Genomic DNA, 20,215 nt, shown 5'->3' with positions numbered 1-20,215 from the left:
CAGATTTGCAAAATTCGCCCATGCTTACACATCTCTCTGTGAGAAAAACAAACATGTGTACCAGGAACCTTGTCCAGAAAAAGTAAAACAAAGTCATGACAGATTGAATAGCTCATGACTTAAAAAGCACTGCAACAGAAAGCAAATTACAGATAAGGAAGCAGGTGCCAGACAGGAAGTTTAAATTCAGTGACACATTAATCAATCCCAAATTCATTCATGTCAGTTGAAGCAGGGCAGGTGTGCTTGCTTTTCCCCCCCATAATCTACAGTAATGAATCAGAGGGTGGCAGAGATGTACCAGAGGGTGGCATGGGTGAATCAGAGGGTGGCAGTGGTGAAACAGAGGGTGCTGTGAACCTGTGATGATGAACCAGACGTAGAAACAACAAAGTCACGACCGTTGCGAGCCGACAAGTAAGTTCGCAATTGCGAACTGGTACAAAACCCTTGCAAACTGGCAGAAACCCTTGCAAACACAAAAAAAATCCGCAAATTTGCGAGAGTTCGCGGATTTTGCGGATTGCGAGTTCACAAATACGCAAATTTGTGAACGCCAGATTCGCAAAATTCGCCCATGCTTACACATCTCTCTGTGAGAAAAACAAACATGTGTACCAAGAACCTTGTCCAGAAAAAGTAAAACAAAGTCATGACAGATTGAATAGCTCATGACTTAAAAAGATTTACAAAAAGATATTAACTGACCAAACTCCATGTGTCCTGTGGTTCCCAGGTGGCCTCCAAGATGATATTGTACTCCTTATTCAATATTTAATTTGGGTGCACTGAGGAGTCAACATATGTAACATAGCGCAAAGATGATTGAATGAACTCCTTTCTATTTTTAACTCCCAAAGTTGGTTGAAAAATGCTGAAAGGCGACAGTTTGACGTGGACACTTGAAAGTCCTTGACCCCAGAAGCACATGTTTGAAACTGGAAATAACTGGTGCACCATCGCGCCCCAGCCTCAAGATGCACTGTCGGTATTTGCAAAAGCCAGTAATCTCACATTGTGAATCCAGTGAACAACCAGTAATCCCGAGTAAACCATTGTTAACCAATTTTAACAAAATGTACACAGAGGCGAAGTGAATTCAAACTTTTAATGTAGAAGAAATGCCCATCCAGGCGTTTTTCTGGAACACGTTCAAATACACTTTTGATCCTGGGTAATCATGTGAACATCCGTTAAAATTGGATAACAATGGTAATTTTCAACCTATTAAAAGTGGCGTATTCAAAATTGTATACTTTACCAGAAAAGAGAATTGTTCACTACAATTCCAAAGCCATCAATCAAAAACTGTTTACTTGTTCCCATTTCGAAGTTACCCTTAGTACATGTAATAAGATAACTCCAATATTATCCTATGAGAAATTCAGACCTTGCCAAAGTGAAAAATACATTGAAGAGTTTTTCACTACCAGGACATGTATAACTTAGAATGACATGTCCAACTTTTTAAATATATAGCACCCTGTCCTGTGGGCAGTTTAGTGCCTACCCTAGCAGTGAATTATGTGTAATAAAAAGGAAGTTTTGGGCCTCACTAAACGATTAGTTGGACAGGTTAAATTGTCAGTTTAAAACTGCACACATAGGCTGCAATGGAAGGCCTGAAACATGTTAAAAAGGATACTTAAGTGGGTGTCACTGTTGTAAGTTAGAACAAGGCCCACACTAAGGGGCCAATTCCGATTCCGGTTGGAAGGGCTCCGAACCATGTTTGGATCCCTTCCGACCGAATCGGAACGTGTCGGCCGGATTGCTTTCCAATCGAGCCATTCCGATGAGCTCGGTCGGAATGGAATGCGACTCAGATTTCCAGATGGCTTACGATGGGCTCGGAGAGCAAGAGCCCGTCCGCCATCCGGACATCCTTCAGTACTCTCCCCGTCGCCTCTTTACGACTGAGGGAGTACGATGGCAGTATTTTACTGCCTTTTTGTGCCGGTCTTTCTGGCACGAAAAGGCAGTCGTAAACTGCCTTTGGGGGCCCCCAGTAGGGCCCCTATGGGTGCAAGGCTGCCGAATGGCAGCCTGGTGGCACCTATGGTGCCCCTATGTGGATCCCTGCACCCGGTGGCAGGCCCCTTGGGGTGCCGACCATAGGGTGCAGGGATGAACTGCACCCTTGCTTTTCACATTGCGGAATGCATGCTTGCATTGTGAAGTATATGAGTGCGACCGAACCCTATTCGGTCGCATCGTACTAGCAGGGCCGCAAGGTTGGTCAATTACCACTACTGACTGATGTCGAATGGACACAGGTCCGCGAGAAATCGGAATAGGCCCCCAAGTCTTTACTTTATATCTTTTCCTAAAGGTAACTTTTTGACATGCTTTGCACTCACACGATAATGTGCTTATAAATTATTCTGCTTACAGTTTATTTCTTGGTAAGCATATCATCATGTTGCTTGTACACTCTTCCAAGGCTAGAAACATTGAATGCTAGCCCTTACATTCTGTTGTCCTTTTGAAGACAGCTGTAAGGCTCCAGATCAACCATCACATCAGCTTTGCCCCTTTGACTCAGTGTTATTGGAACAGTTCTTTGATTCTATAAGCTGCCTCTGAGCCACACTCACAAGAGGAGCATTCCTGCTGGGATTATCCTGGAACTCTGTACACCGTTACTGAGATACAGCCCTACTCACTCTAACCTTTATTCTGCAAAGGAGGATAGCCTGCTCTACACCAGATTGGCTTCTGGACACATCATACATAGGTATGGGGATTAGGCTGTCAATAGGATCACTATGCTCTCAATAAAATAGGGTTTAGGAGATAGGAGTATAACTATAATCACATAGTAATGTCATAGTGGTTAAACTAATCATGTTCTTAACCATTTTCGTAATGCTGGTTACAATGCTTTCTTTCACCTGCCTACTTATTGAAGCACACGTTTTCTATACAAGAATGCAACTGCTTCAATAAATGTTTGAAAAGTCAGATTTGTGTCTTTATTCTATTTCCCTTGGGTACACAAAAGTAAACAACAAAAAGGTAAATCTCTTTCCAGGATATCCTTGGAGAATTAGAGTAGTCATTTTCGAGTTGCAGATACCATCTGGTACCCTTGTAAGGTTAGGGGTTCAGTTGGGGCACTGCAGGCTAGATAAGAATGAGGCCAACATTCGCTAATAATTTGTGCATACAAAGGGCCATATGTATGAAGCATTATTGCATTCGCAAATGCCGAAATTCGCTGAATTTCGGCATTTGCGAATGCAATTTTGCAAAAAGGTAAGTATCAAGGCAAAATAAGGAATCACAAAATTTGCGATTCCTTATTTTGCGATTGCATTTAAGGAATCGCTAATTTTGCGATTCCTTAAATGCAATGTAAGAAGCCAAAAAAAATGGAAATTGGCTTTAAGGAATCGCAAATTACCACCAACTTCAAGTTGGTGGTAATGTGCGAATTTCTTGAAAAATGCTAATATTTGCGTTTTTCAATGTGCCATGTGATGCACATACATGCCCTTAGGGCATGTATGTGCACCACATGTGCACCCAAGCCTATTTCAGGGGTGCAACAGGGTGTCCTTTGGACACCCCTGCACCCTTGGAAATATTCTCAATTTGCGATTAGCAAATTGTGAATCGCATTTTTCCCTTTCATTTCTATGGACCAGGAGGCCCATAGAAATGAATGGGAAGTATTCCTTATTTGCGAATTCGCAATTAAGGAATATCAAGAAATCGCAAAAAAATTGCATTTTTATTGATACATACCATTTTGCGATTCTGAAATAGCGATTTCTTAAACATCGCTATTACAGAATCGCAAAATGGTTCCTTGATACATATGGCCCTTAGTCTCCATACCACGAAGTTTATACTGTCCAGACACACAATCCTATATAACTCGTGGGAACCGTAAAATAGCACAATCGGTGCTGTGTGTACTCTAGTAGCATTGCATTTACAGGCGCTTGGCACATGTAGTTTCATTTTACTAGGGACTTACAAGTAAATTAAATATGCCAAATTGGGTGAAACCAATGTTACCATGTTTTAAGAAGTAAGCACACTCACTTTAGCACTGGTTAGAAGTGGTAAAGTGCACAGAGTCCTAAGGCCAACAATAACAAGATCAGAAAAATACCAAGGAGTAAGGCAAAAAGGTTTGGAGGAAGACCAACCTAAGGCTAACAGGAATAACATTTGGGATTTGCAAATTTCAGAAATATGTTGTTTCTAGCTCAAATCGATAAAAATCATACTGCCTTAGTCCCTGAAAGGGCATTTCTGTTGAATTCTTAGTTTGCTATTTTAGTAAGCTATAAATGACTACTTTACAGAAGTGTACAGAAGGGAGGAAATGTAACTGTCCTTGCTACCTTCCAGTTTGGATCTCCTCATATACTTGTACCATGCAGGCCGGAAAACCACTGCCACACAATATAGCACCCGAAGATTGCAGCAAGATCTCCACAGGGAGCTCAGATCATCGCAAATTTTGATATTGATAGTTCATCGCTTCATTGGGGGTACAGTGCTGTATCTGCACATATTGGTGGTAATGTAGATGATGACTTAGGACATTGACATAACTGTACTAGTATATTAATGGCTTTGTTTCGGCAGGTACGAGCCACTCATTTTGACAGAAAACACACCAAGTTGATGCTGTTGAACAAATGTCTAAATGCAGTCAAATTTCCTCTGTTGGTTTAAAAGAGGTGCAATATTTACTGCAAACCCAAAGAATATACCGACTGATGGAGCATAAAATCCGGCCAAAGTAGATTTTCCCATCCCTATTTTTAGATAAATCAGTGTTTTTATATAATGAAGATATCCAGAAACACGCCTTATAATGTCTTATCAATATGCAACAATATAGATGTAAATTAAATAGATTTTTAGCGTTTGACGTTTGTGAAAAATATAACACCTGAATCCATCCTTTTTTATTGTTTCAGGCACATACACCTGCACAGTGTCTCAAAGAATATCAAGTAGCAGCAACAGCACTGTCATTAACATTTTGCCACTGCCTTCAACATCACAACTTTCAACAAATATTGTGGATGGAATATTCACCTGCCCATCAACCGTGCGCCTACAATGCAATGCAACAGACTCAAACAAATACAGTTTTCAATTTAAAGTCCAAGGCTCATCAACAGCATGTAAGTGCAGCATATTAATAAGAATTTCCTTCATAGAACGGCTCACAGCTTTTTCTTTGTATGCAGCACAAACAATCGCACAATTGTTAGAATATACTTGGGTTCAGTTCTTGACTTTTAAATGTTTTACTTTTTTGAGGGAAGACTTGTTTTTCTGTACATGAATGGTAAACATCAACAATGCGCTAATGTAAATGCTGTTACAATTTCTAATTATAACTATATCTTTCTGTAATATGGCTAACATGGCTTGCCAACATGTTTAAAGTATTTTAATAAAGATAGTTACGCAATGTCATGAGATTCTCAATTTACCCACCTATCTTCAACTCTTTTTTATTTGCCATTTGGGTGGACGTCTAATTTAAGGGCTCTTTAATTAACGAAAAAATGCAACTATACCACAATTGAATGTTTTACATAATGTGGTTGCATACATCAATTTAGCGGCATGTGAGAAAATACTGATGTTAAGACCTTAGAGTGTCCCTATTTAATGCAAAATGACTAATATTTGAACCAAGGTTTTTATAAATACTGTGAAAATACCCTGGGGTTATTTTTCAGTTATTCATCTAACCCTGTAGCACATCCTCTGGCCAGTGATTATTGCATAGGGGTGAGACAAATGCAAGTAGCAGACAGAAATCATATTAACCATAAGGCTCAAAGGTTACACATTACCTAGTCCCTTCCTGTCTAAACCACACTCTTCCACTTCTACTTAGGCAGAGTCTTATTAAAAGTCAATGTGACATTTAGGAAAGAGACAAAATACTTTCTTGCTTTTACTACGTAGGAAGGGTCTATACCTCTCCTGGTAGTTTTAGTGACGTTAATACCCTGACCACCAGTAAACGTTATATGGGAAAGTGGTTCAGTGTCAACTGTGTTTTTTAAGGTACCCTTCGGGGAGCCCCATAATTGCTGATGTTTTCTGTGGACACATCAATCAGAGTCCATTGTAATCCATTATTTATTTTATTTTTTATGTAGTGCGAACTCACCCAGGGGCACTGGAGTGCTTCAAATGAGCGCCAGTTACCAGTCACAGGGTCCTATTCATTTCTTTGGGCAAAATTAGATTAAGTGATTTGACCAGGTCCACAGGATGTTGAGCCGATGCTGCACTCGAACCTAGTTCTGCGGTTCCAAAGTCGGCAGCTCTGGTCATAACACCACATTCTCTCCATCCGAAGAATGAGCTCCCCAATGCTCCTTTGCCATGACTCATGTTCAATATGATTACCCTGTATTTTCTACGGGTTTGTCACACAATCGGGCCCCACTGGGGCAAGCAGATTCTGGGAGACAGTAAATTGGGAGACTAACTGCTTAAATGTCCTTCCCTACCTCCCCTCACTGCCCCTTCCTTTTTCCAATCCTGCTCTGTTTTACACCTATCCCTTCTCCTTACCTCCCACCTTTACCACCTAACTGTGTGCTATGCCTGTCCTATATGCTCTCTATCCCACCCGCTGTTTTCTCTTACCAGCGCCATACCATCCACTCTCCACCTGCTCTGGTACACCACTCCTGCTTTCCTACTCCTTCTCCTCACGTTAATTCCCCTCAATTTAACACATTCCTCTGCTGCATTACTCCCACTGCTGTATCCATCCATTGACCGCTCCCTCAGGTTTGAAAACCCTCCTTTCCTTTCAATGCTAACTTTCAGTTCCTCTTCTCTTTTCCCCAAAAATTAACACTCCAGATTTGAAAATCCCTACCTTTCCTTTGAATGTTATGTTTCAGTTTAATCTAGTCCAGGGTAACCTATAAAAACCTCTTGGTTGATGTTCTATGTAAAACGCTCTGACACTCTCTAGTAGCACTGTCTTAAAATCTAAAATAAAATAAAAAATAATTCTGCACCTTATATGCGACTTGAATGATAGCAATTGTGTTGTTTACAAAGAGCCAGACTAAATGAGATGAGGTCGGAGAGATTGCAACCCTAATCTAGTGACTTCTTAGTCATACATTTAGCCCTAACCCTGTAACTTCTCAGTCTGGGCTTTACTGCCGGGATCCTAACTCAAACCCTTCTTTCCTTAGATACACATTGATTGGCTTCTGGAACCTGTTCATATTAACCTCATTTGTACTTGGTTAAGGGCACAGTATTCAACAAGCCCAGGGAAAATAAATCTTAAGTCAGTTCAACCTATTTGACCAGTTCTGATTTGTTAACCTGTTTCTATAATGTACACTGTCCGGTTAGACAAGCCACCTTGTCCAACCCTTAATAGTGCTGTTCAGGCCCATTTGCAAGAGCATGTCCTGCAAAGTACATGACTCTGAGATCTTTGTATAGACTTAGAAACTGCTGCATGCGCACACATTTCTTGGAGAGGGGGTGGGGTTTGAGGGGGGTGGTGAGAACCAGCAGTGGAGTGTCGAGAATGGAATCATTGCCCACACTTTGACAGGAAGAAGCCACAAATAGCAACAAACTACCACAAATATACCAGGCAGGAATAGAGCTGGATTCGCTATAAAGGGCAGAGGGAACACTCTTGGTAGGCTGGGCGCCTTTGGGATGCTTTTAGGTGTGGATAGAAGATGAACAATAAGCAATCAAGTTGGCACACAGGACTGAGGGCATACACTGTTTATCCGAGGAATGTATCTAATCCCCCACCCCTCAAAACAAAATCCTTCTGAAGACGGTCTGACTCATGAGTCCCAGAATACCCTCCCAGGTGATAGTGTGCTCAACAAATTTGCCTAACATACCATAAAATGGGCATGAGTTTAGCAAGTGCAGGGGCTGTAGCTGTCAATAGTGTAGCAGGAGCTGAGCTGCCAGGGCCCACTGCACACTCATTTTTGTTGATTTCCACTACCAAATCGGAGGTTGAGTCGCTGTTTTCCTTTTTAGCATTAGGGCCATTGCACCCTTCATATGCCACTGTGCAAGAAGATAAGCCAGGCTGAAAGACAAACGTCCAGAAAGAGCATAAAGCACAGAAAGAAAGGAGGCAGGTCAAAGAGGCAGGAGTTAGACCAAGAGCAGAGAGAAGACTAACTAACTAACATGAAAAAGGAAGGCAGATATAACACAAGGTGGAAGGCAGAGCTCTACAAAAATAGTACTTTTCCATTATAACTACATCCATCTAGTGAATGTGAATGATTGAAGTATTTACCATATATTTCAACTTAAATCTACTATTTTATGATATTTGCCAGATCTGCAACTTCCAGCTTGTGAAGTTTACTAGCCTTGAAAATCTCACTTATTCAAGATTAGAACATACCGAAACTTATGTAACATACACTAAAATTAAGCAAACACAAAGAGATGATGGACAGAGTGCTGAAACTTTTCAAACACTCGCCCCCCCAGTCACAGATCTGAGTTGAATCCATCATCGTTCTTTAGCTCACTTCGTCACCTCAGTTCAGACCCAGCCGTATGCAAATCAGTCTTGACCCTGTCTCGCCTGTTCCCATGAGGCACAGGGTTAGTCTTGACCCTGTGCCTCATGGGAACAGTCCAGCCCGAACTGCCAAGCCAGGTCTTCCCTGAACCGGAAACAAGCATCCTGGGATCCGGTTTTGGGGTAACACTCCTCTTGAGCCAGGCTAGCTTGAATTCAGTGGAAAAGTGAGCAAAGGACCCGCGTCTGGGCATACCCTGACAACTTAGGGCGATCAAAGCAAACACAAAGAGATGATGGACTGAGTCCTGAAACTTTTCAAACACACACCCCCGTCACAGATCTGGGTAGAATCCATCATGGTTCTCTAGCTCACTTCGCCACATCTGTTCAGATACAGCTATATACAAATCAGTCTTGACCCTGTGCCTCATGGGAACAGTCCAGTACGAACTGCCCAGACTACGGCCCAGTGCTCTCCATGCCACTGGAGTCAACCTATCCTGGCTGATGAGGGGTGAAGCCCCGAAACCGGTCCTAGGATGCTTGTTTCCAGCCCAGGGAAGACCTGGCTTGGCAGTTTGGGCTGGGCTGTTCCTATTGAGTGAAGGGTCAAGAATGATTTGCATTTGGCTGGTTTCAAACTGAAATGGCATGGGGAGAAAAAAAATGTTGGATTTAGGCCCAGATCTCTGTACCGGGTGAATGTATGATATTGTTCTGCATTCTGTCCATCAATTGCTGTCTTTGTATACACTAAAATAACCCATACATTTGTTTTGTGTTACATATGCATAAATAAAACGTTTCAGCCTTTTTCGATGGCATGTAAATAAAGCATATTTGTATTATTCTATGAAATTATGATTTATGCTTTCAACATGTTTGTGAATTGAGACTTTTGTGTTTCTAATGAATTTCTCCTAAAGACCTGAAACCTCTATAGCAGTGCCTGCTTAAGTTCTCAGTTGGCTACCCAGAGGTTAATGGGAGGAACATGTTATCAGTGTCCTTTTTCACAGCTCCAGGGATCATATTGTCCCCTATAGTTTGATGGCAGAGAATATGATTTATCAACATTCTTCATTTAAACAGCTGAAATTAAATACAAAAGCAATATATTTCTGTTTGTCTACAGTAAATGCACCTTCAGAAAAACAACAGGGTTATGAAACTCTCTACATCTACAACAGTTGTGAAAACGACATGACTGCCATTGATTGCATTGTGAATAACAGTCGGAAATCCGTCCTCACAACTATAATCCTGAGGCCACTAAAAGGTAAGCAATGTTAAATTTGCAGGTGCATCAGATGCATATTTTATTCATGTAAATTGTATAACTTTGAGACCTTTGAGTATTTAGCCAAATAAACTTGGGCTCTGAGAGGTGGGTGTTTGTGGGAACTATACTACTGTAATCTTAGTGTCTTCCCACATCAACCACTAATATTTTAGACTGTTCCTGTACACAGACAGACGGCTGGTAGAATTCTGAGCTTTCAGCAACCAGGCAGTAGATAAACAAAAATCGTTTTGGGATCCTGCTTTTACATCATTTACCCTCTTATGTTAAACACAACTCAGAAATTGAGAATTAATTGTTGCATTGGAGTTATGGCATGAGGACTTAATGGCTGCATAAAACACATAAAGAAAATTATAAATAATTAAATTGAATTATAATGTTAAGTTAAAAACAGCAGTTATTTCATATTACACAGCACTTTACATCTTTTGCCTTGATTGCGAAGAGGGTGACCTTAGGTGTAGAGATATCAAGTGCCTAAAATGTACAATTCCGGCCTGTATATCCACTTCTAAATCCATCTATTAGGTGGTAATTCCCATGAAATGGGAAATAACTGTGGATACCCTTTTTTTCCAGCTGAAACTGCACACAGAATTCCCAGTTCCCTCAGGATAAAGATGTATGCTCACATTTACCACCTGCTCTCAATGGGTGGTAATTGTGAGGGGATAGATGTTAGGATTGTCCGCCAGAGGAAAGTGGAGGGTGTAGCCGTGCAAAGGGGAGCTTTGCAAGCTTTCTAAGGGGTTAGGAAAGGGCTCGAGGCAGAGGCTGGACTGCATTTCCTAAATAGTTTTACCAATCAAACAGAGCAGTGTCTCACATGTCACTCCATCTAGTTCGTAATTTAATCTGTGTTTATGCCTGTCAAAAGTATTTTAAATCCACAGTATAAAACTTGTATCCACTTTAAATGTGAGTAGTTTGAGATTTTGTGTGTGTCAATCTGCCTGCCTGCAAGTTGTTACAAACGTTCTTTGTTTTGTGATTTGGATCATGTAACGTTGGACTACAGGATAAGCCAATCATTTTCTAGAGTCAAGCACAAAAGTACTATTGTGAATGCCACTGACTCCAATGTGTGCTTGTAGCATGCATTTCCTTAAGAAAAATGTTGTATTGTAACCTCCACTAATGACTATGTTAACGTTGAGGGTGACGCTCGCACAAAATTTTGATAATCTGTTATTTTTACTCTTAAAGACTGGTAAATGGATAGCAATGTACTTGGAGGTTTGGAACATGATTTTTCTCTCAATTGTCCCCATTACTGTGATGAAGGGAATTCAACAGATGAAGTCATCTCCAGATTTGACGTTTCCTCCAAAAGAAGGACATTTCTCTATCTCCTTTCAAGTGTATACAACTTAAATACGAACAAAATGGCAACTTTGTATAGATAAGCGAGTTAGTTAACACATACTACATTGTTATATTTTGCTGGTAAAGTGACTTTAAAAGAAGGTATGCTGTAATTTTGATGTGAGCTGAGGTCGGGCTCCCACAGAGCCCCAAAAATGTATTTAGGTAAACCAATTTTTGGAAGGACTCCTGGGTTTCATTTACGTAAATTAGCATCAGCAGCAAAGCCTTTCACAGCGAAAATTTCCCATGATACATGTACAACATTTCCTTAACAACAACATATTTAAGAAATAAATAAGTTAGAATCCCAAAACAATTTAATTTAAAATAGAATTCTTAGGATAGTAATGTCCCCTGCTGTGCGCTTTACAAGTATACAACACACACATGGTGTACAGTCTTGCCCCCCTGAGTTATCAACTGCATATATCTGGTATCCTGGTTTTTTAATTGTTTGCCCCAACCACATGATTATCCAGCATACTCTCAAAGGCCTAGACCTGTCCCTTGACATAATGGTGGTCCTTGTAGGGGTGTACCAAGCGCGCTCTCTATATGAAAAGAGACTTCTGTCCTTGACTTGGGTTCAAGCATTCAGTGGAAGGGTGGCAGCTGTGCATGTTTTAGCAATTGCTGGAGCCCAGAGGGACTCTCCATGATGGTGCAGACCTTTACATACATCCACTTACAAATATCACCATGGGGAATCCTTGTGGTTCCGGAGAGATCAATGGACCATTTCCACCATGAGAAGAATTAGAGCTCCCTGAGAGAAAAGTTATCAAAACATTATGGACATTTATAATTTATGATGAGTCAATGACGAGAGGTTAAGATTGTTTTAAAAGCTTTATTTTTTTATTTGCATGGGTAAAACCTTAACCTGTTCGCTGCTTCTGTCGGGCAGTGGCCATCCTGAGGACTACCTCTGTAGTGCTGCGTACGTCCATTGGCCGGCGCGGCCCTGCCCACTCTTCATAGCCCCCCCACTGCGGCGGATTTTTTGACTTTCACCTCCACAGTGGGGTGGGGGAATGTCTGGGTGTCAAACCCACAGTTTTTTCTTGATGCTTTTCCCCCTTAAATCTTAAAAATATATATATCTCAGATTCCCCTATAGTACTATTGTTGTTTTTGGTGTCATTTTGCTTATTCGTTTGTTTCTATTTTTATAAATTGAAGTGCAAGTTTTATTTGTCGTGGATGAATTTTGACTGTTTTGATACATTTAAACGCTTTACACATTTTCTTAACCCCTTCGATGCTACACCTCTCATGTGCTCATGACGAACTGAGCTCGTCATGAACTATGGGATTTGATCATTATCAGCACAGGAGGAGAATACCATCAGCAGCGATGGTGTTAAAGTTAAGGCTGTCTGCTCTCTGCTGTAGCTATAAGGGGTTGAGCTCAGGATTGAATTATTGAAATCTTTGACTGGTCCTAACAGGATAGTGACTTTATTACTTTGATGAATTTCATCTAAAATAATTATCTGATAAAGACATCTAGCCGCAGATTCCTCAACTTAGAATATCCCCAGGCGTGAGACTGGATCCGGAAATATTTTTGCAGCAGGATCTCTGCGCGCCGGGGGATGGCGCCACATGACCCCACCCTGACGTGGTCCACGTACGTGACGTAAATGAGGTCATATAAGCCCCTCCTGGCGCGCTGACGTCAGTTTTCCTTCTGTTTCGCGTGCAACGCGGATCCGGAGTAAGCGATTCCTCTGGCCTGTTTTTAGGCCCCTTTCTGACGCTTCACGGCTGGAACAGTGTGCGATGCTTTCGGGCTTTAAAACGTGCACCTCTTATTTGCGCCAAATGTCCGCGATATATCCACACCTTATCTGTATGTGGTGTCTGGGTGAACACCACGACTCGACGGATTGCGACGCCTGCCAACACCTCAAGCCGAAGTCCCGGCGAGAGCGCCGGAGGAAGCTGCTTTCGGCTCGCCTGTCCCGGTCAGAGTTGCCTCGACCTCCAGCCTCCTCCTCGGTTGCAGGTTCCTCTGGCAGTGGGTTCCAGTTACGGCGTCGGTCGCCTTCTGGGGCCCAGGTGCATCGCTCGTCTCTTCTGGGTATGTCGCGGCGCATGTCGCCAAGGTCCTCAATCTCACTTCCCTCTGTTGTTGGGGCGCTAGTTCCTGGAACCCTCCAGATGTGCACCCCCGAGAGTCACCTCCCCCCTATCCACCTTATCCGGGAGCGGTGGCAACTTGCACCCAGATGGAGGCTTATGCCGTGGTCCTGCAGGCCTTTCTTGGGTCCTCTCCTCTCCCTGGGGCATCCTGGGTGCCTCCACTACATAAAGGGTCTCGGCCGGTCTCGCCGGTGGGTTCGCCCCCAGTGCCGAATGAGCCCTTGCCCTCTAGGGATGATGGAGATATGGCGTCATCCGGGCGCGGCCCAGCTGGGTCCCCCTCGATGACCCATAGCATCCCTGCCACGTCACATAGTCCTGTGGGTCTCCCTGTGGCGTCGCAGGTGGGTGCGGGTGCTCAAAGCCTTCTTTGAAAGCAGAGCTTGTCGTGGTTGACATGGAGTTGGCGCCGGACAAGGCAGAGTTGGCGCCGGATGGGGCAGAGTCGGTGCCGGACAAGGTGGGGTCAGCGCCGACTGAAGTCGCCATGGTGCCACCCCGACGCCGGATTGTTGACTCCTCTCCGGAGGCTTCTGGGGAGAGTTTGGAGTCGCCTTCAATCCTGCGACGCCGGATCTGTTCTTGCCTATTCCCCCCCCTTAGAATTTGTGTACCCGGCAGTATCCCCGCCTCCTCAGGAGCCCCATCAGGACCCTCATTTGTCAATGGGCTTCTTTCATTTTGGCACTGCTCGCACCCTCTGCTTCTTGTACAGCCTCCTTGGGGTGGAAGGCTTAGTTTACAGCCCTCACCTACGGATGAGTGGCTGTCCCCTCCTCAGAGGCCGACCAAGGCCGGTGCGGCGTTTATTAGAGTGGTCTCCTTGGCTGCTCGAGTTCTAAGCATGCAACCCCCTTCGGTCCCTTTCCCTGTGGACCCTCTGCTAGATGTCCTCCACAACGGGTCGGGGAATGTGGAGCCATTTCTGCCCTTTGAAGCTTCTCTTTATGACGCCCTTTTTGGCACCTGGGCTCGCCCTTGTTGTCTCTGTGGTTGTCTGCTCTGTGCATATTGTGGTCAGCGTGCTTCTGGTTAAAACTGTTCTCCACTGTCCCCCCTTTGGTGACTATGTGTGCACTTGTCGTGGTTCTTGTCCCCACCAGCACTTCTAAGACGTTGCTCAGCTCCTACCTCTTGCCCTTCCGTACTCGCATGCAGCCTCTCCGACCTTCCATATATGGGCTAGCCTGGTAGGCTCTGGTTACATCTTTTCATGTTTTCCGCAACCTTTGGTTGGTGTCCACATAGTGCACCATTAAGCTGAGAGCAGTCCTTCTTCCTCCATTGTTCTGAACTCTCTCTCTTTTGTTATGGTATATGGCTTGTGCTGTTTCTACATCTCATACTTCTACGGTTATGGTGTTGCACCATTCTGGCATTTTTGGGATGCCTTGTCTCCCACTATCCTTTGCTCTACCGTGCTATTTGGGTTTCTGTCTAGGTTTTCCGCCACAGCCTTCCCCATTATCTGTCACTCTGTTGCCGGCTCAGTGCTTTGGCACTTTCGGTTGTTCTGTCGCAGACCCACCCCCTCCTTGGGGTATGGCTGTGGTATCTATTCTAAGTTAAGGAATCTTCTGCTAGATGTCTGTATCAGATGTACGAGTTACTTACTTTCGGTAACGACGTATCTGGAAGAGACGTTGTCTAGCCGCAGATTCCTTATCGCCCACCCATGCTCCCGGTTCTGCGAGCACCTTGCCAGGTGAGCTTCTCCATTTGCCTCCTTTCAGTTGCCATTGGTTTTCTTTCAAGTGTGCTCAGATTGTTGCGCCCCTTTGAGAATTGCCACATGCGGCTGACTCCCTCCAGGGGGCTTCTTTCCTGTACAATGGGGCCTTCTGAATTCATCTGCAGCAGGAGATTCTTCTTCTTTTTCTTCTCCTACTGCCTTCCCTCCCTCCTGCCTTCTCCATTGACTCAGGGCTCTTGTCTCCACTGTAGTCGTCTTCTTTGGAGATCTGCTGGGCTATGTTTCAGACTTCCATTACTATAGGGGAAGTGCCAGTCTTTTCAAACCTTCTTGCAGTGGATTGTTGTTGTTTGTGTGCTCCATGCATGTGGGATGGCACAGTTCTACATGGTAATAACAGTCTATATTTGTCTGTTGAGATGTTCTTTCCTTGTTGTTCGTACTTTGGGATGGGTCTACGCTTCGCTTTGTGGGGTTCTTTCTCACAGCTTTGTTTCACTTTTGCTTTTTCACTTATATGAGACAATGTCTGATACTGTCTTTTATGATGGTGTTTTACACCCTCCGACTTCTTTGTTTTACGGGTTTTTCGTCCTTCGCGCACTGTTCCCATACTTTCACAGTTTTGTTGGTCGCTCTGCGTTTTGCCGGGAAAAAGTTTCTCGGAAGAAAACTGACATCAGCGCACCAGGAGGGACTTATATGACCTCCCTGACATCACGCACATGAACGACATCAGGGTGGGGTCATGTGGCAACGTCCCCTGGTGCTCGGAGGTGCTGCTGCAAAACGAATTCCGGATCCAGTCTGACGCCTGAGGATATCCTAAGTTAAGAAATCTGAGGTAGATGTCTCTATCAGATAATTATTTTGGATGAAGTTCATCAAAAGTAATAAAGTCACTATCCTGTTAGGACCAGCCAAAGATTTCAATAATAAGCTAAGGAATATGTGGCTAGACAACATCTCTACCAGATACATACATTACCGAAGGTAAGTAACTCGTACAATAATTTACTTTCTTACACCAAATATTGTCAGAATTCCACAAGAGGCTGACATTCAAATGCTCAACATTAGTTACAAGGAAATAAGATTTGTTTTTAAGATTGGTACTTAACGTTATACTTTTAGGAATGTTAAGTTTATAGCCGGAATCTAGACCAACTTTAGCTGCTGCCAGAGAAATATGCTTGTGACTGCTGTGTATTTCCAGCAAACACAGCCACATCTTAAGCAAACAGCAAGAGGTCATGGCGCTTGAATGGTAGAGGTGAATTTGGTCTTGCATAGAATTTATAAAAGGACTCCAAACATTGATAACACAAAAAGCACATGAGAGAGGGCCCCTCTGTATTTTTCAATTTCTAAGCATAATTTAATGCATCGCCCAAGAGAAAGCAATATTTCCCATAACAGTATGTCACTTTAGCTTTTTTTTACGGGCCTGCGGTCACCCCAGCATTTTGAACTTGGCTATCCATGCACACACTCATCATGTTGCACTTTATCCAAGCACACACATTCGTCACTCATTCACCAATCCATCACTAAGCAGGTTGTGCACTCATACATTTATCTATTCACCCAGCCAAACATTCAGCAATCCATCCATGAGCTCATTCACTCATTCAATTATCCAAGCATTCCTTTACTCAGTTACTAATTCATCCATGCACTAGACCACTTGCCCACCATTTTATCCATTGACAATCATCTTCTATTCAAGTGTGCACTCACTCGACTACCCATTATTTCAAACGTTGTCTCATTTTTGCCTTATACCACTCACAAATCAGCAGAGCAACTCTTAAAAATGTGCCAATCAATGAAGAAATACATAAGCATATTTCCAGAACCAACGGCACTGCAATGTTTGTTTCTGAAATTCATTTATTTCTCTCTTTCTTCTTTACTACAGATGGCCCTTTTTTACCTTTCAACTCGCACCTCTTTTCTCATGTATGTATTCTCCCTCCCCACCTTTTTCATGCTTCCTCCTGTTATTTTTTTTATTTTTTTTATTTCTTTTTTTGTCCTCATTAGCCAAAAAGTCGATCAAACTATGCTCTTGTCCTCTCAGACACGAGGACCGACCCCCCCGTAGCACCTAGGAGCCCAATGCTGAGCTCCAGGTGCCCCGGGAGTCAGCCCGAACGTCGCCAACAGAGCTTGGACGGACATACTCCCTTCGGACCAGTTCGGCCAGTTGTCCAGTAGCTGTACGATACCACCCTTTAGGACAGAGAGATTTTAGGCCTAATCATCGGACCCGAGGGAAAAGAACCAAAAAAAAAACCCTGGGTTAGCTAACTATCCCTCCTCCAATCGATCAAGAGGTCCCAAAATTTAAGAGATCGAGGGCTGCATGATCTCGTTAAATTCAGCTTTGAAGTTGCATATAATGAAGACAGCCACTCAGCATGTGTTGGGGGATTTATGTTAACCCAATTTTTACAGATTTCTCTTCTTGCCAATAAGATGGCATAAAACAAAAAATCTCTCTCTAATCCCTTGATATTGTGATTTAATCTGAAAATAATTAAAGACCATGAGCACGGGATAGTGACACCAAGAATAGATTTGAGTGTTATTCTGACTTCGTGCCAAAAGGTGGCGATGTTCGGACACTCACAAAACATATGAAGGTCTGAGGCTGCTGGTAAAGAGCATTTACAGCAGCACTTCCCTGTTTGAAATTTCGACAGCCTTTTAGGAGAGTAATACGCTCTGTGAAGTGTGAAGAAATGGTTGCGCCTCAGCCATGCTGGCTTGATGATTTTGTAAAGGAGGGTAAAAGATTCCTCCCAAATGACCTCCCTATCTGGTTCTCCCTCCGCACCCCAAAGTTTTTCCGGGAGGTTAAAGTCTCGCTCTCCATCCTCTATAATATGCCAATAGAAGAGTGCAACTTCCTTTTTTCCCGTCGGTCTTTCAACTAGGATATTTTCTAAAGGTCTCTCCTCTCCCATCATTCCTTTTTTCTTAATTTGAGTCCGAATCCAGCTTCCTATTTGTAGATATACTATCCAGGAGAGTGGTGATGTTACTTTAAGCTTGAAGATATCCCAGTCAATGATTGATATTTCCGTCAGCAGATCGCCCCACTTTGTGATCCCTGCGTCCAGCAGGACTCTTTTGACTGTTTTGGCTTCTTGTGATGCTAGTCCAGGTAGGTCCCAAATTGGTGCATGTTCAGATAAGTGTCCTATCCCGGCATTAGATTTTATTTGAGACCACTTTTTTAAACTACTCAATAGTGTCTTTAATCTGATTTTTTTGAAAAACTTCTGGTGGCCGAACTTGAAGAGAAAGCCATTCACTGGAAGGTCCGAACCCAATAGCATTGCCATGTACATAAGCCCATTTGCACTTTCCCAGGGGAGCTTAAGTAACATCCTAGAGTGGGTCAGATGAAATGCCCAGGCGTAATATTCCAGGTCTGGCAATGCAAGCCCCCCTTTTTCTCTTCTCCTTCTCAATTTTTTCCAAGCTAATCTGCTGGATTTATATCCCCAAATGAATGAATTAATATTCTGCTGACATTTTGCAAGCTGCTTGGTGTCAAAAACTAGCGGAATGGAATTAAAGATAAAAGTAAATTTCGGGAGAATACTCATTTTTATCAAGCTAGTTCTCCCATAGATGTTAAGCGGGAGGAAGGACCAGGCTTTCATCAAAATTTGGGATTCTCGGGAAATACGGGCTAAGTTGTTTTGAGCCAAGTGTTCTAGATCTTTAGTTATTGTAATTCCCAGGTACCTCATTGAGGATTTTACCGGGAGTTGAAGATTGTGAATATTCCAAACCATAATTTTGGTTTTTCCTGCGTTAATTTCGTATCCCGAGAATTTCCCGAAGTTCTCCGCTTTCTTTATAATTATGGGGAATGCCAATGTAGGGTCAGTTGTATAAATGAGTATATCATCGGCATAGAGGCCAATCTTCTTTTCCCAGCCCGAAAAAGTAAAATGTGGAATGTTGGTATCCTCCCTGATAGATTGTGCAAACGGTTCTACATATAAATTAAAGAGGAGGGGGGATAAGGGGCAGCCCTGCCTTGTTCCTCGGCTGATTTTAAAAGGAGTTGTTCGTGTACCATTTATTAGTAGAGATGCTCTAGGGTTGTTATATAATAAGCCTATGGTCCCAGATGGAATTTATTCATTATTGAATTTAAGTATGCCCAATTTACCCTATCGAACGCTTTGGTGGCGTCGAGGGTCATGATGGCCAGGGGTAGGCCGAAAGTTGAGGCGATGTCCGTGGCTCCCACCAGATCATAGGTTAGATCAGCCAGTTGCCGGCCTCTGATAAACCCCTTTTGATCAGAGTGGATGATCGACCCAATCTCGCTTCCCAATCTTGCAGCCAAAATTGAGGTAAAAATCTTGTAGTCATTATTGAGAAGCGAGATTGGGCGATATGATCCACATTCGGCTGGGTCCTTGCCTGCTTTTAATATTAAAGCTATATTGGCTTCCCCCCAGGAGCTTGGTGGTGCCTGCCCTCTAATCATTATGTCATTAAAAAGGTTTGTAAGGACTGGGGTAAGCATAGAATTAAGTACCCTATATAATTCCCCGGGGAGAACATCTGGTCCCGCGGCTTTGCCCTGTGATAGTTGCTTGATGGTGTTAGAGACTTCTAATTCCGTTATATCTTTATCTATATTTTCCGTTTGGGAACTCTCCAGTTCCGGGAGAATTATATTATTCAGCCATTCGTTCCTTTCATCTACATTAACGTTCAGTTCCTCTGTGTATATATTCTGGATGAACTCACTGAAGGCTTCCCCTATGGCCATGTTTGTTGACCTACTATTGGCTTCTCCAGCGACCCTCACTTCTTTAATGAAATTTCTAGATTGATCAGCTTTAATTTTCCAGGCCAGCAGTTTTCCTGCAGATTCACCATATTTGAAGTGGGCAAGTTTGCTTGCCTGCCATCTTTTATTTATCCTCTCCTGCAGTAGTGTGTCTAGCTTGGCTTTTAATTCTGTTTTCTCCTCTTGATTGTCTGAGGGGAGCTGATCTAATGATTCTAAATGAATTAATTCTTGCTCAATATGTCGAATTCCCTCTTCATATTTCTTTCTCCTGTATGAGGCCCTTCCTGTAATGCAGCCCCTAATGAAGGCCTTCCAAGGCTCCCATAC

General features: G+C 43.0%; 1 protein-coding gene across 1 annotated transcript in view; it reads left to right on the top strand.

Annotated features, from left to right (window-relative positions):
* LOC147707028 (adhesion G protein-coupled receptor F5-like) overlaps nucleotides 1-20,215 on the top strand; it is a 1,085,534-nt gene that overhangs the window by 718,035 nt on the left and 347,284 nt on the right. Inside the window, exons 13-14 of the mRNA XM_086926248.1 lie at nucleotides 4,944-5,153; nucleotides 9,678-9,821. Of these exons, the coding sequence (XP_086782374.1) occupies nucleotides 4,944-5,153; nucleotides 9,678-9,821 (354 nt within the window). The remainder of the gene's footprint in view (nucleotides 1-4,943; nucleotides 5,154-9,677; nucleotides 9,822-20,215) is intronic.

The sequence above is a fragment of the Lissotriton vulgaris genome, chromosome 6 (genome assembly GCF_964263255.1).
Source record: "Lissotriton vulgaris chromosome 6, aLisVul1.2, whole genome shotgun sequence".
Taxonomy (NCBI): Eukaryota; Metazoa; Chordata; class Amphibia; order Caudata; family Salamandridae; genus Lissotriton; species Lissotriton vulgaris.
This window is presented reverse-complemented; position numbering and strand designations above follow the sequence as displayed.